Source organism: Aedes aegypti, chromosome 2 (assembly GCF_002204515.2).
Source record: "Aedes aegypti strain LVP_AGWG chromosome 2, AaegL5.0 Primary Assembly, whole genome shotgun sequence".
In the NCBI taxonomy this organism is placed as follows: domain Eukaryota; kingdom Metazoa; phylum Arthropoda; class Insecta; order Diptera; family Culicidae; genus Aedes; species Aedes aegypti.
The window spans coordinates 93016442-93043291 of record NC_035108.1 but is presented as its reverse complement, the minus strand read 5'-3'; the positions used below and the strand labels follow the sequence as shown (position 1 = coordinate 93043291).

Below are 26850 nucleotides of genomic sequence, written 5' to 3'. Positions count from 1 at the left end.
TTTTGTTATTGCTTTTCGAATTAATCACTGCAACTACAATTTATATCTACTGTGACATTATCTGAATCCTTAGTGTAGTTATGTAACGTTGACCTATGAAGGACATCCACATTCTTTTTTCACAGTTTGTACAATTTAGTCCAAAACGAAAATATAAATAAAAAATACTTTGAAAATATTTAAAATAACTAGATAAAAATTTATTAATCGAAATGATTCAATACAAAATACACTAACATTATGTATGATGATTCAAACAAGAGGACATGTGGTATCAACTAGTATCAGTACACTGTGCATCAAGGGGTGGATGTCCATCAACTTTACAATGCTGCCTTTGTTTTGTTGATCTTTAGATGAATAGAGCCTGCAATGATACTCGTATTTTAAAATCGATCATTCTTACAAAGACACAAATACCTACGCCAATATATCGATGGGATCCAAGATGGTCTCATATTTGTAAACCGATGTCAAGAAGTTCGTAAATGCAGCTGTACTATTCCCAATCGATGTGCAATCGGGTACCTACAAAATGAGAAGAAGCATTACTGAGAAAGAAACCGATTCCTTGCTTAGCGCTTGCACGAGTCGGTTGACAGGTTCCCGGTCTCATCGCACGGCACAAAGTTGCAAAGTTTATTTGGCCTTTTTCTCCCACCGACCGCGTGGGTTTTTGGTCTAGTTTCGACGGTTAATAATAATCTTATTAGTGCATTTAAGTGCTTAGGCGATCGCGCTTTGCGAAGGAAGCGAACTAGTGTAACTAGTATCGTTCCACCGCAAAAAAAAAGTCATCACCACCGGCACAACGGTGATTGACTTTTTTTCCCGCACCGAGAGCAACATCGAAGCAGAAGGCGATTCGGTCAGTCTGCTACCTACGGTGCTTGGACGTTCTGCTGCTATGCGGATAAGTATCAATTTGTATATCTATTGAATTGCTCTACATTTCCGAACAAACAAGTTCAAGGTTGTTTTTCGCTTCACCTCTGTCTCTCTCCCGGTGCAAGTTTTGCCCGTATAGGGGAGGCTTGTACAAAATAGCCCACTGATCGGTTAAGTTTTTTTTTATATATTTTTTTCTTTCTTCTTTAATTAGTATTATTATTTTTTGCCCGTATAGGGGAGGTGTGTACAAAATAGTCCACTAATTAATTAATATTTTTCAAACGTTTTTTTTTCTCCACATTTTTTTTATTTTTTGTTGATTTGGTTGCGGTTGGATTTATTCCCGCATGGACGATTCGGATGGAGGCGATACGCCTCCAAAAGATCTCGTTGCTCGAACGCGGTTTTACCAACCGTCTTCGGCTGGGCCTTGGGTTGTCTATTTCCGGCGCAAAAATAAGATTTTGAACGTGCTCTCGATCTCTCGAGAGCTGACGCGTAAATATCCAGGGACCGTTATTCACCAAGTGAAGCAATCCAAGCTGCGTGTAACTGCACCTAGTTACAAAGCAGCGAATGAGATTGCTCAGCATGAGGCTTTTGCTGTGGAATACTTTACCTACATTCCGGCACGAGAAGTCGAGGTGGAAGGGAAAATCATCGACGCGAGTCTGACATGTGAGGACATTAAGACTGGCAAAGGTGTTTTTGATAACCGGTCAATTCCTGATGTGGCTATACTGGATTGCAAACAATTGCAATCAGTTTCCATGGAAGGAAATAAGAAAGTTTTTTCGCCGTCAGCCTCGTTTCGAGTGACTTTTCCTGGTTCCGTCCTCCCGAAATTTGTTTGCATTGATAGTGTTTTTTACCCAGTGCGTCTTTACGTGCCGAAGGTATTCAATTGTACCAACTGCAAGCAGCTTGGCCACAGTGCTAGCTTTTGCGACAACAAGCCCCGTTGTGGCAAATGCAACCAAGCTCACTTGGAAGATGCTTGCACACAGGAAGCTGAAAAATGCAGCTACTGTAGCAAGGATCTGCATGACTTGCAAAAATGCCCGGCATACAAAAAGCGCATTCGAAATGAGAGTCGCTCAATTGTGAAGCGCTCCAAGAAGACGTATGCGGAAATGGTGAAAGCTTTGAATCCGCCTGCAAAAGAGTCTTCATCAGCCATCCCAGTTGGTAACTCTTTTCAAGAGTTGTCTTCCGATGAAGCGAACGACGACGAAACCGATGGGGGAGATTCTTCGGAGGTACACGCACCCGGTAAAAGAAAGTCTCCATCTTCTCCGGGACTGCGCCGTAAGGTATTGAAATCTTCCCTCAGAAGTTTGCCTAATTCCAAAGGAGGTGGGGCAAATTTGAAAAACCCGAAGAAACAGGTCTTTGATGCTTCCGTTCCGTGTTGCAGTAAAGATCTGCCGCCCCCGCCTCCACAGATAAAATACACTTCGAAAAGAAGCTCTAGACAAGAAAGCAAAAGAAATGCTACTGAAGTCCCTCGCTCTTCCTCGAAAACGCCCCGGGCTAAGCGAGGACTGATAACTTTTAGGGCCCTGGTGGATCGCATATGTCTCGCATAACTTCTGATCTCGCCCTAAAAGCCATTGGTAACCATGTGTGTAGCTCGTTGTTTCTGAGCATTTGAATGGATTTCCATGTTATTTAACAACGCTATGGGAAAGAAAGGATCATTATCTACCTGCCCGTGATGTTGGTTTGGATGCTTATTCTCTCTTTTGATCAGAAACAACGAGCTACACACGTGGCTACCAATGGCTTTTAGGGCGTTATCTCAGAGTATGCGAGATGTAATGCTCTCGGAGTTTCAGACTCATTCAGAGGCATACTCGACCTTTTTCTCCCCGCAATAGAAGAATATCTCCGGGAATTGACTATCTCGTGGCCCCTCCTTGCTTCGATCATATCTTTCGATGGCTAATTCATCAAGTGAGGTACAAGATATGATCACTGTGCTACAGTGGAACTGTCATAGTCTAAAACCTAAATTAGACACATTTAAGTTTTTGCTTCACAATTCCGATTGTGATATATTTGCACTCTGTGAAACATGGCTTTCTTCTGAAGATGATCTTAACTTCTACGACTTTAACATTATACGCCAGGATCGAGATGATAATTACGGGGGTGTGCTTTTAGGGATCAAAAAGTGCCATTCATTCTACAGAATCCCCATCCCGACTCATCCAGGCATAGAAATCGTTGCTTGCCAAATAAACGTAAAGGGTAAAGATCTTTGCGTAGCTTCTGTTTATATTCCTCCAAGAGTTTCAATAAACCGCCGTCATCTTTGGAATGCAGTCTCTATGCTCTCATTCCCGGTTTTAATACTGGGTGATATGAACTCCCATGGTACTGGATGGGGCGAATCTTATGACGATTATAGAGCGGCTATTTTCTATGACTTATGCGATGATTTCAACTTGAATATTTTAAACACAGGTGAAGTGACACGTATTTCATCCGACGGCAAAGAAAGCCGCCTTGACCTGTCTTTGGGTTCAAGTTCACTATCATTCGATTGCATGTGGAAGGTTATCGATGATCCCCATGGTAGTGATCACTTGCCCATAATAACTTCTATCAGAAATAATTTTGAAAGGTCAGAACAGTCAATTCAGGTTCCTTTTGACCTCACTAGGAATATAGATTGGCAAAAATTTGCATCAGCGGTAACTTTCGGTATCGAATCATTCAACACTCTCCCACCGTTGGATGAGTATCGATTCCTATCAGAATTGATTTATAATAGTGCATTAGAATCCCAAAAGCAACGAGTTCCAAGTGCATCCTTCAAAAGACGACCAGCCACACCTGGTTGGGATGATGAATGCACTCAGTTGTATCGAGAAAAATCTAATGCCTTTAAAGCTTTTCGTAGATACGGTACCTCAGAACTTTATTTAGAGTACTCGAAGCTCGAAAAAAGACTGAAGAATCTTATTAAAGCGAAGAAGCGTAGCTATTGGCGACATTTCATCGATGGCCTCTCACGAGAAACTTCAATGACGACGCTTTGGAGAGTGGCTCGCAACATGCGAAACCGCTCATCCTCAAATGAGAGTGACGAATACTCCAATCGTTGGATATTCAACTTCGCAAAAAAGGTCTGTCCAGACTCAGTTCCAGCTCAACCGCCATTTTGGGAAACCCAGAGAGACGATGCGTTGGACAGGCCATTCACTATGCTGGAATTTTCTATGGCTCTTCTTTCATCAAACAACTCCTCTCCGGGACGCGATATGATTAAGTTCAATCTTCTTAAAAATCTCCCTGATATCGCTAAAAGACGGTTGCTTGACCTGTTCAACTTATTCATGGAGCACAACATTGTTCCATCTGAATGGAGACAGGTCAAAGTAATAGCTATTCAAAAGCCTGGGAAACCAGCGTCTGATCATAATTCGTACCGCCCGATCGCTATGTTATCATGTTTAAGGAAATTGTTAGAAAAAATGATCCTATCCCGACTCGATCACTGGGTCGAATCAAACAACATGCTTTCCAGTACTCAATTTGGCTTTCGCAAGGGCAAAGGAACAAACGATTGTCTAGCGTTGCTTTCATCAGATATTCAACTAGCTTTTGCGGACAAGGAGCAATTGGCTTCGGTTTTCTTGGATATTAAGGGCGCTTTTGATTCAGTTTCCATAGAGATATTGTCAGAAAGCCTGCACAATAGTGGACTACCTGGAATATTGAATAATTTCTTGTACAATCTGTTGTCAGAAAAACACATGAGCTTCACTCTCGGTCAACTGACAACTTCCAGAATTAGCTATATGGGTCTTCCCCAAGGCTCATGTCTAAGTCCCTTGCTTTATAATTTTTATGTTAAAGATATTGACAACTGTTTGGAAGAACCATGCACGCTTAGACAACTTGCAGATGATGCTGTGGTCTCTATGAAGGGCCCACGAGCGGAAATCTTGCAAAGACCATTGCAAAATTCCCTTGATAATCTATCCACTTGGGCTAGAAATTTAGGGATCGAGTTTGCGCCGCAAAAAACTCAACTGGTTGTATTTTCAAGGAAGCGGAATCCTGCCCAACTAAAGCTTAAGCTATTGGGAACAGACATCGACCAGTCTTTGACTTCAAAATACCTTGGGGTCTGGTTTGATTCAAAAGGCACTTGGCGAACCCATACTAGGTATTTAACGGAAAAATGCCAACAAAGGATCAATTTTCTACGAACAATTACCGGAACATGGTGGGGTGCTCACCCGGAAGACCTCATAAAACTCTATAAAACAACAATTCTCTCTGTTCTAGAGTATGGCTCTTTCTGTTTTCTCTCAGCAGCAAACAGCCACCTTATTAAATTGGAACGAATTCAATATCGTTGTTTGCGTATCGCCCTAGGTTGTATGCATTCGACTCACAATGCGAGCCTGGAGGTGCTGGCAGGGGTTTTACCACTACAGAACCGATTCTGGGAGCTCTCGCTAAGAATACTTATTAAGTGTGGGGTGAGCAACACACTCGTTATCGAAAACTTCGAAGAAATGCTCAAACTGAATACTCAGTCAAAATTCATGAGAGTTTATCTCTACTACATGTCATCTGACATAAGTCTTCCATGTTATAACCCTCCACGTGTACGCTTCACCAATGACAGTTCCTCTGTTGAATACGATCTGTCCATGAAACAAGCTATTCATGGAATCCCAGATCAACTTCGATGTATAACGATTCCACGTATTTTTAACGCAAAGTACCAGAATGTCGATTTCTACAGGAGATATTTCACTGACGGGTCCCGCATCAATGGATCCACTGGCTTCGGTGTCTTCAATGAAAACTCTTCCGCCTTCCGAAAACTTCAGGAACCTTGCACGGTTTACGTTGCTGAGCTGGCAGCAATCAACTTCGCATTGGGGATGATCTCAAACATGCCCGCAGACCACTTCTTCATCTTTTCGGATAGCCTCAGTTCTATTGAGGCACTTCGATCGATGAAACATGTTAAGCATGCATCTTACTTTCTTACACAAATAAGAGAGCAGATGTGTGCACTGGTCGAAAGATCATATAAGATTACCTTTGTATGGGTCCCCTCACATTGCTTAATTTATGGCAATGAGAAGGCGGACTCTCTCGCAAAGGTGGGCGCTGAGGAAGGTGAGATTTATGATAGACAAATTTCACACGATGAATTTTTTCATTTAGTACGTCAAAGTTCTCTTCACGGTTGGCAAAGCGATTGGCTAAATGACCAATTGGGACGGTGGTTACATCCCATAATTCCTAAAGTTTCCTTGCGAGCGTGGTGGAATGGTTTGGATGTAGGTCGAGATTTCATTCGCGTGATGTCAAGACTCATGTCCAACCATTACTCGCTAGGTACACACTTGCACAGGATTAACCTCGCGCTGAGCAATGTTTGTAATAGGTGTGGTTATGGTTATGATGACATCGATCACGTAGTTTGGAAATGCCCGGATATGGACGCCTCCAGAGCGCAACTTTTGGATACCCTTGCGGCCCGAGGTAGACAACCCTATGTTCCTGTTAGAGATGTGTTGGGCACCCGCGATCTCATTTACATGGTCGCAATTTACGATTTTCTTCGCTTGTCCAGTATAAAAGTTTAATTCTCCTGTGTTCTCTTCTCCAGTTTTTTTTTTCTCTGTGTTTTGTCCCCTGTATGTTGGATTGAGGATCCTGGCCATCCGGCAGACGAATACCGGCAAGAAATTGGTACCAACGCCACTACACGTTCATCGCGATACCACGATATACCTCCCGGATGTGCTGCAGAAAACCCTAAACCCAATCCTCACCATGTCCTTCCTTCCAAAAATTGTGACCATTAACCTCGAGTTGCCACGAGTACCCTGGCTCCATCCCATACTAATCTTAGTACAAAAAAGTGAATGATTTGTAAACAATACAAAAAATGAATTTCGGCTCCGTAAAGCGTTAAACGCGATTGAGCCTCAAATAAATGAAATAGAAAAAAAAAAGAGAAAGAAACCAACTTGTTGAACTGTTATTTGTAACGGATATTACCCTGTTGGGATGATTGTTGTTTGTCGAATTTTCCAAGGAAGAATTTACATCCGTTTCCGGAATACCTAGTCTCGTGCCCCAAAATAACACACAGTTGTCGTCCGAAATGGCCACCATGTACGTTGAATGACATTTTATTTTCTGAAAATAATCAGTTTTTCAAAAAATCTGTATCGAGTATTCAAAAAGACCGATTACCGTGATGAATCGCGACATTAAACTCTTGACCATTGTCGGCTCTCCATTCTCATCTGCATGTCCTAACCCTCGTTGCCCATTGTTATTCTCTCCAGTGGTAATGACATAGTTTCCTTCAATTAAAAAAGCTCCAAAAGTTTCCGCCACGCTTACACTCAATATCTTCTCTGCAACGAACGTCACTTTTTGTAAAGCCGTCAGCTGGGTTATCTTCGTTCCGAATCCCAATCGATTGTATCTGTTACTACCACAGCAGTAACAAGAACCACCTTCGGTCAGTATCACCGTGCAATCTGGTCCACAGTAGATATCCCGGATATTCTGAATCATCTGCGAAACGATCAACCGACGAGGTTCGGCACTGACCAGCATCTGTTTACCAAGCCCCAAAGCGCCATCGTTGCTCGAACCCCAGGTATACAGATGACCTCCGTCCGAAAGAGCGACCACGTGCTGTGAACCGCAGGCCACCTGCCTGATGCGAATGTTGTTCAACTTCTGTACAATCTTCGGAACCAGGAGCGAAATTTGGTTGCCATGACCGAGGCATCCGGATGAATTGTCACCGCAACTCAAGACGACACCCAAATTGGTCCAGAACATCGTGAAACCATTTCCGGTAGCGGCACTGGAACGAGTATGATGTTGAAGCGATTATTTAAGTATTAATTAAGAAAAGGGATTGGGCCCAGATAGCCGTAGCGGTAAACGCGCAGCTATTCAGCAAGACCAAGCTGAGGGTCGTGGGTTCGAATCCCACCGGTCGAGGATCTTTTCGGGTTGGAAATTTTCTCGACTTCTCAGGGCATAGAATATCTTCGTACCTGCCACACGATATACACATGCAAAAATGGTCATTGGCATAGCAAGCTCTCAGTTAATAACTGTGGAAGTGCTCATAAGAACACTAAGCTGAGAAGCAGGCTCTGTCCCAGTGAGGACGTAACGCCAGAAAGAAGAAGAAGGATTGGATCTTGGATTGGATTGTCTTACCCGATTATGTTGTATCGCTGTATTGCATCCACTCTTGTGGGATAGTGACGCCACGTTTCCAGAGCATTGTGACCTAATTGGCCCTTATTACCCTCTCCCCATGTAAATACGGAGCCATCTGGAAATAAAAGTATGATGATAATGCATAGAACCATTAACGTGCTAATTCTGCGCGGCGTGTGAGAATAGTCGAATGAGGTGACAATTGTCGACTCGCTCCCATTTGATTAACATTAGTCGTCTCACGTCACTCGCGGTGAGAGCGACTCGTCTCGACTCACACGCTGCGCAGAATAGGCACGTAAGTATGGTAATTGGCTTTAGAGTTGAGCTTTATAATATGTTTAAAATACAGTTGAAAATTATTGAATATAAGGACTGTTCATTTCATAAAGTTGACATCTTGTTTATGGTATATGTTTTGTTTATTAATGAAATCGAAATCGGTTTTCTGTGTTTCCTTCAGCAACCAATACACGATATTATGAAAGTATAAGATCGAGATGGCTTGCAAAATGGTAAGTTGACAACCAGGAAGGAGCGACCAACATAGCTCTGGCCTCACAAGCCCCTACCTCACGCTACCACGGGTCAAACGGAGACAAAGACCACCAGCATATCACTGACATGTATAGTGAGTATAGTGAGGAGGTACGTTCCGAGCGTCTGTACACCAGGATGTGCGTCTCAAACAGCGTCTGTTCTGGCTTTCAGCGGCTGAGTATGAAATGTTGTATCACGTCAGATACACCTAGGATGGCAGCTTCATTAACGCGATCCCGGTAAGGTAGCATATCGAAACTTCAACTTACCTCAAAAAATGGAGAAAGAAGAACGATATTTTTGGCAACCGACATGGCAACCGACATGGCACGGAAGATTTTGAAACCTTGGGTTCTGGTTCAAACTTTAACGTAGATTCAGAAAATACAAAAAAAAAACTGGATACACCTAAACAAGCCAATTCTTCCGAAAAATTCAATATCTACTTCAATAATTCCCTTGAGAATGAATTCAATGGCTTGGTTTGCAAAATTCATGAAGTTTAATATATGGAAAGCTAGGTTTCACAACTACCAATATAGTGCTTCACTTTCACTTTGGAGGAAACATTGGAGTATGAATAAACAACTAATTGAATTTAAACATTTCACTTAACAAAAAAAAATACAGAAACTCACTAGAAAGGCAAGCAAATGCCATTAAACTTTTATATGTACAATAAACATATTATCTATGGGTTTGCTCGCCTTACTGATTCTACACTGTTCTTTCTTTTATAAAGTGAAGTATTAAATTCAACAAGTTTTTTATCAATATTTTGAATACTTTCCCGCGGAAATCGACAAACCTTACATACCGGCATATGTTCAAGTTTATCTATAACGCTTGAAACATCCGTTTATGGCGAAGTAGGCCGTAATTGAAATTTGTACTGAGCATTGATGATTGTGGCTAATTCGTCTAACGATTGCGAATTGAAGAAAAACACTTGGTTTTGCACGGACATATTGCAATTTCAGAGATAACTTTCCGTTCTGCGGTTGAACAGAAAGCTACCGCAGGTGTCACATTACTGATTTTCACAAAGCATCATCGATCGGCTGCTATGATACCTTGAAAACCATGCTGATGATTGTTGTTTTCCGCTGTTTTTCCAAAGCTGTGAACTCTGGCGAAATTATTAAGCTTCTTATCATTTAGTGACTGTAATCATATATTGTAATGATGTTTATTCAGGTTTCACTTAGCTTAATAAGGATTGATGATTTAACAACGCTAGTTTAACAAACTACATTATTGCAGTTCAATTCAGCATCATGTTTAACAACATTTTAATTATTTCCAAGTGAAGCCTTTGTTCAGACATTGTTCACACAAATTTGGAGAAGTAATAAAGCGTGTCGTTGTATATTGACTTTATTCTACAACTTCAAAATCGCTTTATAAGCATTCATCTCAGCTTATATTCAACTGCCACAAAATTGATTGAAAACAAATAAATGACTAAAAATAGCTAACACTGTATACATCAAATGCAGTGTATACCTTTACCATGAACTAATAACCACACTTTTAATAATTACCTGAATACTGGATTCAAACTCGAGACCTTCCCATCGTCAGCAGTATACCTTGCCATCTGCGCAATCCTTGAATTTATATATCAGCCTTCCAGTGCCCAATATAAACCTCTTGTAGCTGATTATTGATCATGCTTGAGCTTCTATTCAACAATAACTAATCAACACGTGCTATGCTGATCAACAACTGAATAAGCGCATTACTTCTGCTGCTGTTCAGTACTGATGCGAGCTGAACTCAGTCGGCTATTTATAGCGCACAGTGAGAAAATTTATTTCAATGCTGGTCAAAAATAAAGTTTATTCACAAAGTAAAAACAGTCTGAAATGATTAATCGAATTTCATAAGTTTTAACTTGTTAAAACTTTAATTGAATTGTTCATCTAACTATACTAAAATTCATTTATTAAACTAGGTTAATATTTTAATTATTTGTCGTACTTTTTCCATCTATTAAACATTATACAAATATAACATATATTTCAATCAATAATCCTATGTCAGAAGACTGATTCAAAATATTTTCTAAACATAATTGAATATTGTATTGAGAAAGCATCAGTTATTATTGTATCCAACATGTTTTTATATATTAGTAAGTTAGTGGCGAATTCGCCAAGGGCGAAAAGCCACTCAAATAAAGATAAATAATAATAATATTAGTAAGTTGAATATTGCAATACATTAGGAATACAACGAAATTTTTAAATATTTTGTCCATTTTTCAAAAATTTGGCTATAGTGTGACCTCCTTTGTAAGGCTTCTTTGTTGCTGAACAATGTGTTTAGTAATCGTTATTTTGGACTTCTTTGGATGACCTGCCCGGATGATATATCTATGTTGTATTAGGATTTTATTAAATACTTATTCAGCTTTTAATCATGTTCATGTTAAACATGGAAACAGCTGAAGTGCGAAGCAACCAAAACGTTAGTTCGTCTCCTGTACATTTGTTTACACAATTATATTTGTGTGGAATATTGGCTCTTTAACAGAAGGAAAAATGACTTGTTCAACTCATTAGTAAAACAATCTTGACAAGTCGGCAGAGATTCTTTGGAGAAGTTTAATAAGTGTTGATTCTACTATTATTCATTCCAATGAAAAATGTTGAACATTGACTTAAATTTGGATCTAAATACCATCTTCTCAGCTCTTTGTAGGGCATTTTTTCAGCTGTCACCATTATTCAACAATAATTAACTATGTATGTTTATTTGTGACACTTGATTGTAAGTTGAGTAACCACTTTCATGTAACTATTGAAAAATTATTATTTATACTTCGATTATCATTAAAAATGTTATGATTAAATACTTTTTACGATATCAATAACGTCGCAGATGATGATCACTACATTTGGAAAATTTAAATAAATTTTGATATTTTTAATCCAATGAGATTCGAACTTTACCCTCGTTGATCCATTACGTCGCCATTACGTCCATTACGTTAATCCATCCATCGCATACACGTCTTGGATTTGATTTGAAAAACATTTGAAACATTTGAAAATAGCATAAAAAGAAATAATATGTTTTGCTTGAATAAGAGCATACTCATAAACTGTTATTCACATTGTTTATAAGTTTTACTAATCATGCTGGTCAACATTTTAAGTATTAGACACTGAAACTTTTGTACGATTTGTTGTTAATCAAATGTTCAATATTCTACTAAAATGATGGCTACAACCTATAGAAGCTTTTAATCAGTTAATTGTTAAACTTCTTATGTGTTGTAGAACAAAAGCTACTATATTTGCATTTTCGGAGGTTTATTCAGCTCTTTTTTCAAAACACAAACTGCAAGTGGAATAACAGCTTTTTTATAAGCGGAAACTAATTTTATTCAATTAATGATTCAACTAAAAATTTGTTCAGCAATGGTTGCTGCTATGCAGCTTGTATTAAACACGTAAGTATCTTAAAAGCTGCCAATTGTTCCTTGGGTTTTATCACTTTAAAATTGCAAGCTGCAATATCAACATGGCTGACAAAACGAATGACGGGCTACTTAGCCTTAAAACGATGTGTCGCAAGCTTCTACACTGAGAATGGAACTCACGACTTCCTATTCACTAGATAGGGCGAGTTACCCCTACACCACGAGAGAACTCATGGACTGAGAAGTTAACGATTTCAACTCAATAATCACGGTCCTCTTTCACGAAGTGAACCTCTTTCGGAAAAATTAGATGCTCATCCAAACACAACGCTTTCTATTGTTGAATGCCTAGTAACCGAGAGTAGTTATTAGGTAAATATAGAAAGACTACACACGTGCTGGACGAGATTTGCATAGTGCGGGCTCACAATGGGTCGCGACGTTCTAAATATAAATAAGATAGATGATAATTAAAAAAGTATTATATTAAAATTAAAAATTTTGATCAAATTTGACATCAGGCACGTGAGGGTTAATCATAATCATTAATCATAATCACTTTTCATACTGAGTTTAATCATTAATCATAATCATTAATCATCAAAAACTTTAATTTAATCATTAATCATATTCATTAATCATACTTTGGCTTAATAATCAATCACAATCATTAATCATGACTTCAAAATTTTTAATCATTAATCATAATCATTAATCAAGATAAAATTGAATTTAATCATTAATCATTTAATTAATCATTGCGACCCGTTAATCATTAACGCTCTGTCTACATTCTCCATGTATAAAAGATGTCGAAAACAGAATTTTAAGGCCGGTATAAGGGCTATAAATGGAGACTTGGTACCTGGAAAGTCAGAACGTTTGATGTTTGAACTCGGACAAGCGAGCCTTTTTGCTCGTGAACTGCAGAAGGTTGGAGTGGGCATGACCGCCATTCAAGAAGTGCGGTGGTCAAGTTCTGGAGAACGTGAGTTCCGGACGGTTGATCCCATTGCCGACACTGCGTGCAAATACCCAAGTAACACAGCTAGTTATATATGAGTAATTAATTCAAGTTTTCAACATATTCCGTTGTATTTTTTCAGTAGTATTTACTTTATATCTAAAACTTATAAAGCTAAAACAGCGCAAAAAATGGCGGCTTATATAACATCTTATAGGTCTGGCAACTATTTATAATCGCATACAATCGACGATTTATAAACATATTCTCAACATAATAAAGATGAGAATATGAGCTGTGATGATCATTTGTTATAATTAGGTTATTTTTCAGCACAAAATACTCACAAATCAAATGTATATAAAGACATATTTAATTTGTCGTAATTGAGCTATTTAAAAGTGAAAACCAAATATATATGACACAAGATGATCAGTTTATAATACAGGCAAATGTTTTGGTTGTTGTGACGTTATTTGTACGTTATATAACTTGAAAGACACATTCGTATTACAAACTATCTTATCAGAATGTCCGATGTCTGCAAAGCGAAGGAACCAGCAGAAAAAATAAAAACAAACTGCCTTCAAAAAAAAAACATAGCATCCACAACCTGAAAAATGTTTTCCAAGTTAAGAAATCAATTAAATTTAAATATCCTTATGATGAAGAAAAACTTAAAATGGATCATGTCCAGCGATATTTGGGACGTTCAATATGCGATTCAAAATTTCTTGTGAAACATTCAATTTCACTCTTCAATAATTTATGGGCCATTATAATAATTAATATATGTAATACATATCAATCCAAATCGTGCTGTTTTATGAAATTTGCTTCAATTCTCACGGAAAAATAATATGGCTGATTTTTAGTTGAGCTTACAGCGCCGACCGAAAATATTCGAACGATTCAATTATTTTCTCAAACTGTGATATTGATCTGCTCACATTGCTCACACTTCAAATTGTTGCTCAAATTTGTAATATCTTATGTTAAGAATGTGCAATTCATTAAATTGAATCTTCATTTTTAATCAAATTAATCTAGTTAATATGATTGATTTGCAGCTTCGAACTAAATTGATGCAAACTCTCGACAGGTACTGTAATCTAGATTATTTAGTTAGCAAAATGTGAAATGTTTGTTTGTTTTGATTCAGAAATATGTTGAAATAACGTTGTAAGTTTACCTTAAGAGCATCTCAACTACAGGTTTTTGACAATCTTATAATAACGTTCAAAATACATCTTGGGAACCTATTTTCAACATACTCCTTAAAAATTCGTTTGTTTTTGTTTTTTCGGTAATAGTAATAACACCCAAATAACTTAAATATAGCTTCTTACTTAGTGCATAGATTTTCGTCTGTCAAACGTCAAACATCGGTTTACGAATGTCAACATTGTAAAATTTGCAGTAATGTTGACGAACATAACTCGTGCAGTAGTTTTTTTTTATTCAGATAGATTCATCGATTTGAGGCGTATTCAACTACAATTATTTTAGCCCCCACAGAGGAAAAAGGTGCTTTATCTCAATATTCATCATTGGGATATGTTTCGTGCTACAAGATAATTTGAAATTATATTGATTCCGGTGAAAAACAGATGCCCGTTGTAGACAACATGCTCGGGACTGTGTGATGTGCCAATCACGTTGCTAAAATCGTCAGGAAGTGAAACTTTTTAGCGTTTATTTTTCAAGGCAGCTGTAGCAAAATTTGTAAATGACATCTCTAAAGCATCCAAGCCTAGTAGAAGAGGTAAGTGAAGTTGGCAGAATTTGTGTTCACCCTGAAAAAAATACTTATTTTGTCTATACGCTGTACTCTCTGTGACCACATCTCTTTCACTTTTGAGGCTTATCGTTTTTTGTTATTTTGAAAAGCAATCGAATTAGGAGTACAATACGCTAGCAATTTCGTTGCATTACGATTTTCTCAACAGGATTTGAAAATAGCGTTTTCAACCCACCTTCAATAGTCGAATGACACCTAAATGGCACACAAGATTAATCGAAGATGAAGAATTTATTGATGTTTGAACCTTGTATAAAAAAAAGAACATTTGAAACACATTATTACAACTTACATTTTGTTACTCCGATACATACAATATAAATCCTTATAAAGTTATATGCATGTCTGTAAAGCGTTAAATTAATCAGGTCAGGTTGTCATCTTAAGATTTAGTGTTTTGAGGTGATGTGTTTTTCGATAGCTATTTTATAACTTTTATATAACTTAAGATGTTATGAATTCACCATTTTAACTCTTATATGACAAGATCTGCTATCTGGTATTCGAAGAGATGTTTTCGGTGTTACTTGGGTATAACATCTACCACAGCAGCGGCGGTAAGGCAGAACATGGAGTTGGTTGCATAGTGATCGTGAAGCAGATGAAATGCGTTATGAAGTGGAGATCTATTTATTTATTTATTTTTAACTAAAATTTTGAAAGAGGGAAAAGCCCCTTTGAGTGTTTTCTATTGGAAATCTTCCTCAAAGAAGCATAGAACCTCTTTATCTTTCCAATAACGTTACAAATCAAACTTAAAACTAAAGGCTCACACGGTAGTAAACCATAACAGAGCCGTAATCTTGAAACATAACAATCGGCGTTAGGTAAGGAGTGTCATCGAAAGCCAGTGAGGGAGAGAATCAAAATCGAATCCAACGTGACATCTAAAAATAAACGTAAAAAAAACACGAAGAGTATCAAACCCAATATTAGATCTCATTTATAAACTGAAACAAAAATTTTATTACAGGATACCATTTTGTACCAATATATCACGTAAAGATACAGGAATAGGTTGACCCAAATTTAATATATTGTTGATTAATTTATTTCTTGTAGTAATAAATTTGTCACACTGAAATACTATATGATCGATGTCTTCATAAAATTCCCCACAATCGCATAAATTGGAATCTCTTATGTTGATGCGATACAAATGGCTCTTAAAATTATAATAGTTTGACATCAATCTCGAAAAAGACCAAATCAAATTTCTACTTGCTGGCAAATTTTAACCCTCTAATACCCAACCCCGCCTTTAGACGGGGTACACTTTGGAATGTTGTGTATTTTTTCGTTGCTCAGAAATCAAAATTATTTTGGTCTTAAACCTTGACTCGTGACTATATGCGTGTATATAAGAAAAGTTTTTTTTATGACTTTTGAATTTTATTTGTATTTTTGAAAATTGTTCGAAAAATTGTATTCTTTTATAACCTACAAATGCATGGGGTTCAATTAACGTGTTATATAAAAATCGTACCTTTCATATTTTTCTACTATAAACCTACCAACAAAGAACAGCTTGGTGGTATTAAAATAATTTCAAACCTGTTTTTCCGTTAATTACACGGAAAATAAAAATATTTCCAGAAAAATATTAAAAATTTGATATTTTTAAAAGTATCGAAAAAACTTGAATTTTTATTATTGCCAAAAATCAGTAACTAGAAGAGGCTTCAATAAAAAATGAAAAAGGATAGGGATGTTCAAAAATAAAAAATATAAAAATCAAAAAACAAAATTCATAGATTTGTGAATAGAAATAAATCATTGCCCAAAACGTGCTTAGAACGGTTTTAGATACATAAAAATGATATTTAGATTGAAAATAAAATTTGGGTATTAGAGGGTTAAAACCATGGAAAATAAGTGACTTTAGGACAAATACATAGACACCAACGTCTTTTGTCGTTCGAATTCCAACACGTTTGTCAATCCAAAAGAGATTTACTTCCGATTTTGGATAAAATTCAGAAGGAAATATGTTACGGCTGTAAATTATTCCACGATGAACACCAAATTTAGCTAACGTATCTGCCTGCTCATTCCCATAAATTTTACAATAAGCAGGAATCCAAACAAATTTAATGATAAATCCTCGAGAACTAAGTTCAAGTAGTAATCTTTAATTTCTCATAATTTATATAATATGATGAATTTTTAAGTTGAAATTAATTGTATTTAAAGCCTGGAGACAACTCAAACCATCCGAACAAACAATATAAATATTTGGTGCACAATCTTTAATCAAGTTGTACGCAAAATAAAGAGCAAATAATTCTGCTGAAAAAACAGAACAAGGAGATTTCAATTTAAGAAAATGACCAGAAAATAAATTATAGACACCAAAACCTGCGATGCCGTCAATCAATGAACCATCAGTATAAAAAAAATGTGCGGGAGTAATTCCATTGAATTTGCATTAGAATAAAATTTTAGCGAAATGAGAATGGTGAAATTTTGGAATTTGTTTCATTTCATGGAGTAGAGACAAGTCAATTGATGGTTTGTATGAATGAATGAAATTTTTGAATTATAAAAGGCATACGAAGGAATAGATTCAATATTTTATGTAGAACAATGTACGAAGGAATCTAATGCTCGTAGGATTAATATCAAAAAAAGAATTCAAAAAATCAATAAGAGGATGATTGTCACAAATTTGCAATTCAATTCTTGAAAACGAATCTTCAATGGTAATATACCAGCAAGAACTTCTACTGATTGAGTATGTGTTGAATTCATAGGTTTCAAACAAATTCTCAAGCAGTGCTACCAAATGTAAAACAACCATATTCGATTACTGAACGAATAGTAGTTTTGTAAAGTGTAATTAAATCAGAAGGATTTGCGCCCACAAAGTCCCTGTGATTGTGCGAAGAAAGTTTATTCTTTTTGAACAAACTTTTTGAATATATTTAATATGAGCATTCCAGTTCAGTTTAAAATCAAACCAAATACTAAGATATTCATATTCATCAACTTGTTCAATTTCAATACCATTTAACTATAAATGAATTAAATGTATTGTAGAATCTATTTTTTGAAATCCAGGAATATTATTAAAATGAACGGATGCACTAAGGGGAGAAAAATTCGTATCAAAAGTAGATTGTTCTGGCTCAGAAAACAAATTATTGTTTAAAGATTTATTAGAAATTCTTTTCCTTTTACTATTTTGTTTGCAAACATAATTATTCAAATTGAGTAATGGTTCATTCTCAACATCATCATGCTTAATATCAAATGAATTAGGAGATGAAAAATTATCAGTAGATTTTTTTTTATTTCAGCGTAGGACAATAGATTTTTATTCCTTATTTTTTTATTGAATTTAGATTGATAATCAGTATAAACAACACATTCTTTCAAAGAGTTGTGCTTTTGCCTACAATAAAAATATAGATCCGAGATTTTATTACAACCGGTTGGCTGATGAGCTTCTCTACATTTAGGATACTTCTGTTTGTTTGAACAAAACTTTAAAGTGTGTCCAAAAAGAAGACATTTATGACAATGCATGAGTTTTGGATAATAAAGTGTCATGCGAAATTTTACATTACACAGCGGAACACGTTTTTGTCTCCAGCATCAAAATATTTACATAATTACCTCTATTTACTTAATTAAGGGTTGCTGAATCCATTGCCGTTTACAGAATTATCATAACACGTCTAGTTTTTGAGATATTGGTTGTTGGAAATGCATAAATTGACTATTTCAGCCAACTTGCATGCAAGTTGGCCAGCTTGTAAGGCAATTTATTTGCTTAATTTGCCATAGAATTCAAACTTTATGTGTATAACAATACTTATCATCAAAGTTCATAATACTTTTAATTTGGAAAAGTTATTTTTTGATTGTTTAGAAAAGTATTGTATTTTGCCATTCCAGAAGCGGATGGTTTGACGAAGAGTGCCAGAGGGTAACTGATGAGAAGAACGTTTCCAGACGATGGATGTTAGTGTCTGGTACCAGGTGAGAGAGCGGTACAAGGAAGCAAGATTAGCCGAAAAGCGAATCCATCTCAGGAAAACAAAAGAGTGTGATGAAAATGTGATAGCCGAGGCGCAAAACTGTATGGAATTGAACAATATGCGACGATTCTTTGAAACTGTCAAAGTCAGCGCCGTCTCCCGTCATGTGCAACAACCGGGAAGGTAATTTGCTGACAGACAGACAGCACTTCGAGACGTTATTGAATGATGGGTACGAAAGAGCATCGCCAATTACCGAGGAATAACGCTTTTTGATTCTGCCTACAAAATAATGTCACATATTCTGTTTAACAGATTGAGACCACTTGAAGAGTCCTTCGTCGGCAAATACCAATGCTGGTTTTCGTGAGGGCCGATCGACGTTGGATCAAAGGTTCACCAAGCGACAGATCCGTCACTTTCCTGTAGAAAACGAAATGTGGAGAGTTGGAGAAGCTTTGGCGATCCAAAAAATGCGGAAGTTTTAATAGAGCACAAAGGCTTCATACCTTGACTCGAGCTGTGCAGAGATAAGGATGGGATCATCTTGGCAGACGAACGTGAGTGGAAAGCTGGAAGTGGTAGTTCGATAAACATCTGAATGATTCTGAGAGTGCAGGCAATGGAAGTCAAGATAGTGGATAAACATCAGTATTGCCCTTAAAAGTGCCTTGTATATCAGGTCTCAGCACACCAGCTTTTCATCCATTTCAAAGCGATACCGCTCAGAGTTATGGAATATCATGAACGAGAGCAGCTAAAAGCTAATAAGAAAGGCGTGCTATTCGTTTGAATCCCTCTAGAGAGTACGATAATGTGATCAACAGCAACAATCGTTCTTCCTTGGATCTCTCTCCTGTAATATTTACAATGGAGAAATTTTGAGATATGTTCCAAACACGCTAGTACTTTAATGTAAGTAGAAACTTATCATCCCGTATTGAAAACTCATTCTTCAAACCTCAATGAAGGATGTTGCTGAAGAAACAAATCCCTTTTGAGCTAATTTTGTTTGGGGTTTTTGTACATGTATGCAATGCTATAACCCCATATTAAGCTAAATAATAGCAAATAAACTCATGAATATCTCTTCTGATATCCGTCGGATTGAATTTCTTTCTTCAGCAAATTTCTTTATTATGGTTTGAAGAATGAGTTGTTACTATGGGATAATAAGTTTGTACTTACATTACAGTTCTAGCGTGTTTGGAACATATCTCAAAAATTTTCCATAATAATTTCCGTATAAACTTATATTGTCCTTGGGCCACCTTTAAATCACCACCTAGAAAGCTGAAAATTTCACAGAACACTATTTTTATGGTAAGGATGGTAAGGAACATATGGGAGATTTGATTTTTAAACATTTTTAAATCTTGAACCGCCCTAACCTGGGATTCCTCATGATGCTCCTTCAAAAAGATCTCTAAAGTTTTTTCCCACACGTCATGCCAAATTACTCTTGCAGTTCTTCTAAACAATTTCTCGTGTATTTTTTCAAGTAAAATCTTCATAGCTTGCTTGAAAGTTCTGCGGTTCCTCACTACTGCTAATACTATAGTAAACATTGAAGTACAGTGAAACCTCCATTAGTCGAAATTGAAGGGACCATCGACTCATGGAAATATCGAGTCATGGAACAGCAATCTCTGAGGATGCCCCTAGAAAAAATCTACGTTGATGGTCTCAAACGCAGCCCTTAGGCAGTCCGTGAAAATCACAAAATGAACTCCTGAAGAAATCATTGGAGTTCATTTGGTAATTTATTTTGAACAAACCTTAGGCAAAATTGAGGAAATGTTCAAACTATCTTAGAATACCTAATTGAAGGTGTAATGAATCATTGCTTCGTTGTGCTACTTTGCCAACTGATATTTTCACTTCCATGTCAATTCGCTGGAAGTTCTCACGATAATTTTTAGTAAACTAATATGTTTCTGAACAAGAATTTAGAAAAAAAGAAAAATAGGCTGATTAATTAAGATTTTTGCCATTAAACTACTACAACCCAATATCAATATATCAACATTAGTTCACTCATATATCACTTTAGTCATAATTCTACAAAAGCTATTTGTTCATTGTTTATTTCAACAGTCGGTTTCACATTAGCGTATTACATTTAGATGGCGTTCATCTTAATTTTGAGAGCCCCTAAATCGGACTCCGCAGCGGGCTCCAAAATCCTACACACCAAAAAATCTTAGATTTACATGTAACGTAATTTTAGCCTCAATCATGCAAAGCCATTTCTCATGTATTATTTAATGATAAGACCTATAAACATATCTATTATGTACAACATTGTTACCAAAATCCTTAATATTGAACACGAAACGTCTTCTCTCGAAGAAAGTTGCATGCAAAACGGCTCGGTTTAGGGTGATGTGCTAGTATCCATCGTATTTAGCATTGATCAGTGAGAACTGCAATTTTCCCAATAATGCAGTGAATGATGCTGATACAAACCGATGCCAAACAATTCTTTCTCAAAACGGCTTTAGCGTTGTACAATAAGATTTTGATAAATCTTGATCTCTTTTTGGAAATAATGCAAAGAAAATGTATCTTGCCGTATTCTCAGTCCGTCGTATCGTTTTCATTTCTGTCGCAATCAGTTTCCAGATTCGTCTCACAACTTACGGCTCCCTATGATATATTGAGTGGTCAAAACACAACAAAAATCATCGCTATAATAATAATACTAGAATATATAGATCTACGGGCATCTCTCTCCACTCCTTCAGCATAATGGAATATACTAATTTCCTTTAAAATTCATTGCTCGTCATCAAAATTCAGCCCAAACATATGACACAATTCCTTTTTGACCGTACAATTATAGCATTTGCTCACAGGACAACGAAAACAACACAATCAAAGGAACCGTATTTTTACGTCGAGCATCGCGCATACATTGATGCGCACAAGCTTATTTTCTCAGTACGACGGATTGAATTTGTTTACATTCTTAATTTTACGCGGTCGGTAGGGAAATTTCATATAATTTCGTGAGTTATAGAACTTTTACGGCGTGTGATTGGAATTAAATCCTTCAGTGAAGTAGTACGAAGATTTTTCATAGTGAAAATAAGCGCCTGGCGAAGTAAGTCACGCAGGGGGCGGGAAGAAACTTGTATCATAGAGTGGTGTGACTGGGGTCGATCGTTAAGCATTTCTCTCAAATCGTGTTCGTCCATGCGATTTCGGTGAAAAAGTGAAAAATGGATAATTGACCACAAGTTATTTAACGAAATACAGTAGTTTTATTGCATTTTTGGTGAACAAGTGTACAAACCATGACAGCTTTCACAAAAATACACTTGGAAAATGAATCTATGTTGCAGGTAAGTTGGAATATCCGCCGTAGTGGAACAATTTAAGTTTGATACGGCGAATAATAACGTTTACGACGAACTAGAACGAAATCCTACATGATTCTGACGCTGAAAATTCAATCATAAATAATACATATGACATGACAAGCCGTCGATCCATCCATGTGCATTATTTTTGACAGAATATTCAGCAAATAATCATGTATACCGAGCATTCTTTCTTGCAATCTCACTTTCAAGATGCAAGAAAGCATGCAATATTGGCGAACGTAGGATGTAAGATCATGAAATGTTTCAGTTTCACTCAAGATTGCAAGCATTTTCGAATGCAATGAGACAGTTTACATTAATTATCGCTGAGTGTTCAGTTGCAACTCCTTTTACATGATTATCATAAAAAAATACGTACCATGTAAATTTGAGAATGTTTTGCTGTGTACACAGAAAATAATATTTATATTTCAATGTATGTAGTGTAAACTGAAGTCTACTGTAAAAACAACGAATTCGTGTGTTGTTACAGCATCATGTAAACTCCATTAAACATACATTCAATTTGCAACCAAAAATGCTTGATTGTTACAAGATCTTGTAAATTTAAAGTGAATTCGTTTGGAAAATAAAGGGTTTGTCGTTTAAATTTAGGTTTATATTGATGCTCCGAATATGTGCATGAAAATAAACTTAAATTTACAACATATTTTTAGCTATGTAGCTACGCCATTGGTTGAGGTGCAAGAGAAAGTGGCACAAAAGTCAGTATTCTCCTTTTAAAACGACAAATTGATGAAAATAAAAACACACAGCATTTTTATTTGGCAAATAAAAAAGCTGTGTGTTTTTATTTTCTTCGGTTTGTCTTTTTAAAGGAAAAAAACTGCTTTTTCAGTTTTGACCTTTGCACCATTTTTACTTGGGACTTAAAGTTTTAGATGAATTGAAGCCAAATTTCAAAATTTCAAGAGCACAAATCTGCAGAACCGATAACCCGTTTGAACTGAAAACTTAAGCGATTGGTCACCAACAGCTAGTGACCAATCGATTAAGTTTTCAGCTTAAACGGATGTTTGGTTCTCCAGATTTGTGCTCTTGAAAATTTGAGGTTTGGCTTCGATTCATCTTCACCTTAAGCATAAAACATTCAAACCCAGTTTATGATTATGATTTATCCTGACGTTCAATCAAAATGTGATCTTCGGCAAAGTTGTTGCTGAGAAGAGTTTGTTCACTTTTCCATAAAATATTACGACGAAGAGATAGAGGGCTAAACACAAAAGGCTGGCGTTTTCCATAGTAATCGCCATTTAAACTTCTAATGTGTGCATACGTCAAATTTCTTCCGAATCATGTTAAACTTTGGGAGGATGCTATTTACCATAATATAAATAGTTTAAGGTGAAGATTAATCGAAACCAAACCTCAAATTCTCAAGAGCACAAATGTGCGACCCAAACATAGGTTTAAGCGGAAAACTTGATTCCTAGCTGGTGGTGACCAATCGATTAAGTTTGCTGCTCAAACGGGTGTTCGGTTCTCCAGATTTGTGCTCTTGAAAAATTGAAGTTTGGCTTCGATCTATCTTCACCTTGAGCAAAGGGGAGCCAAAATTTCAAAATTTGCATCACTCTACTTTCTTACACCTAAGCCTTACCATACATAACGGCTACAAAATGCGCCCCATTGGTAGCAATTTGCCGTATTTTCCCAGTCGGTGGCAACTGCAGCGGGATCAAACTTGTAGCACTCCCGAACGATTTGAGTTGATACAGCACTGATCGTTCCACCAAAGGCAGATTACTGGTGGTAGCGGTCGACGCTTCCATATAATCTCGGGTGGCAGTTCCCATCAGCGGAGCAGTTACTGCCGAATTCAGCGAAGATGTTTTATCTTTTGATGTTGACATCATTGAGCTTTTGCTATCATAATCGACAGCAACGTATTTGAATCCATCGTTCTTTCCCAAGTTTCGGTAGATGAGCGGTATCCAGTATTGGAGGATCTCGTCGGCGGAAGGTCTATCCGCGGGATTAATTTGTAGCATTAGACTAAGAACGTGCTTCAGGGTGTCTGAGTACCCATCTGGCAGGGGAACGTACTTCCCGGACATAATTTTCGAAACGAGTTCGGAAAGATTCGAAGCGGTAAAGGCCTTTTTGAAGCAGGCCATCTCTCCCACTACGCACCCCAATGCCCAGATATCGCTCTTCTCGTCATACTCTTTACCTTCGCACTGTAAAGAATAAGTCAGGGTAGTGCAATGGTACTCAGATATATTTTTTTTGACAAATTACTCACCATCTCCGGACTGAAGTAGTACGGAGTTCCCAGCACGGTTTGAGCATGGATCCTAGTATTCATGATCTTCGAGATACCAAAGTCACCAATCTTGACGATCCCGCGTTTGTTCAGAAACACATTAGCCGTCTTCAGGTCTCGATGCAGAATGTTCTGCGAGTGCATATAGTTGATTGCACTCGTGATCTGCTCAAAAATGTTCAGTATGAATCGTTCCGGTAGACGTTCACCTTGACTCTTTTCGATCAATATCTGAGCCAGGGTACCCTTATCGGCATATTCCATCTCTATAAACAGACAATCTCCCCGAACAAAGCTCCCCAAATAGGCAATGATGTTCGGATGGTGCAGCTTGGAGAATACTTCCACCTCGTTCATCGCCAAATCTCTTTCGGATTTGGTCAGGTCGGACAGGTTGATTTGCTTCATCACCACCACCTGACCATCCGACAATCGTTCGTACAGAACGGCAACTCCGAACGAGCCTTGTCCTACGGTCCGTACCCGGCGATATCCGGAAAGTTCTATTTCGTTTTCGCTTTCATTGCCGCTATCTTTGGGAGTGTCGGAATTTTGAAGGGAACTTTCATCCAGCGATTTTTGTCCAGATAAGGTAAGGTCCTTGAATCGGGACAACGTGGATAGGTCAGTTAATGAGGATTTGTTTGCTTTCGGATGGGTGGTACTGATTGTGACTTTTTTGCTGACCGGTTGTGATTGCTGCATGATTTGAAAGAACAATGAATTTGAAATTTTTATGAAGAGATAGAATTAATGCACTACACTAAAGCACAACACAGCATGCATAAATAGTGTTTGGGATATTGCATTTCCATAGCACTTGGTTGGTCAATCAATGCGCATGTGCTATCTTTTGGCGGGAAAGCATGGAAACATCTCTGAATTCCCAACTCCCTTCCAAAAAAAGGGTTTTCAAAGGTGCCAAAAATGGAAGAGAGGACGTTTCTCAGGAGAGCGTGCTTTCTTACAAGGATGAAATGGTTAATATTAATAATTGCATCGAAATGAGCAATCAGTTCGATACTCTAGACAAATTTTTCGAACACCAAGTCGAATCAGCCTCTAGCCCAGGCTCTTTGATTCAAGTGAGGAAACGAAGAGTGCCGTGTATCGTAATCCGTTGTTCCGAATTTGCAGGATTAAGCAGGAATCTTAAGGCTCAAGAATCCATCATTCAATCATCAGCAATCATCGAATATGGAAAACCAGTTTTTTCGTACAAATTTTAATAAATCCCCATAAAAATCTATCATTGCAATCCAGATAGCAAGTGTAATGCAATGATAGATTTTCTTGAACATTGCTTGAATTTTGAGCAAAAAAACTGGTTTTGAAAATTTATAAAACGATGATGGTTATTTTCCTCTTAAACTCCATCAGAGGAATCAAAGATTCCTTCCAAATCACAAAGAAAAAAGACAGTCGTGTTTTGCCGGAAACTCTTAGGGATCGCGAATTTCTTTCCAAACATCTTGAAGAGAAGAAGCACAATTTATGTTGACAAAACTGAACGTTCGTTCAAAGTCGTCTTGAAAATGGAATAAATGATTTGTTTGGATTTTCTGCAGTCCAGGTAATCATTATAAAAAAGGGAACCCAATCTGCCATTCGTCGGAAGGCGGAATTATTTAGTTCTCATTTTAACAAATATGATATACATAAAATTTAAGCTTTAGAAAAAGAAAGACTTATGTTCGATGTACGTGTGACATGGGAATGATTCCAGAAACCTGGAGGAAATTTTCAGAACCCCACTCAGGCCTGTCGGTGTCAAGAGTGGAGTTATGGTACAGAATATTACCGAATGGATGCTGCATGCATGATTCGCGGAGGTTCTCCTCACGCTAAGAACGTCTGCCCTATGAAGAAAGATACCAAAAAGTTTGTATGCGCTTATTGCAGGGACAATCTCAAGTCTAATTTTTGGGATTGCCCTATGCGTAAACGTATCGTTGAGGCACGTACCATGAACGGTAACGAGTTTCGTTCCCGGAATTCCCAAGGCAGAATCTACAACAATGCTCATTTTTTAGTTGTTCGAGACTAGCATCACCTATCCAACCTGGCTAGTCTATGAAGAAGGAATAGGAATATGCTGATATTACTGACTCTATTACACCACTCAGTCTCTTCCATAAGGAGTAGTACAAGATGGTTTCATGATGATAAATTGGCACTCAATCCACAGGACTGTGATCCCAATAAGTTTTGGGGTTCTACCTCTATAGCTTTAGTAGTTGCAACTCAGCCATTGGAACATGTGGTCAGGGAAGACCCATGTATCCCATTAATTTTATGAACTTCTCTGTAAATATATGTGGAATAATCGTAGTTAACTGTGTAGTGTTTT

The 26850-nt window shown here is 37.3% G+C and overlaps 1 protein-coding gene across 1 annotated transcript; it reads right to left on the bottom strand.

Annotated features, from left to right (window-relative positions):
- Positions 1–176: 176 nt before the first annotated feature.
- LOC5572700 (serine/threonine-protein kinase Nek8) lies at positions 177–25295 on the bottom strand. Its single transcript, XM_001660469.2, has 7 exons — positions 24480–25295; positions 23835–24414; positions 8125–8242; positions 7132–7759; positions 6934–7074; positions 425–528; positions 177–367 (listed from the first exon to the last, which is right to left on the bottom strand). Exons 1-7 carry the CDS (start codon positions 25203–25205, stop codon positions 253–255), a joined length of 2412 nt encoding a protein of 803 aa, XP_001660519.2. The 5' UTR covers positions 25206–25295; the 3' UTR covers positions 177–252.
- Between the last annotated feature and the right edge of the window lie 1555 nt (positions 25296–26850).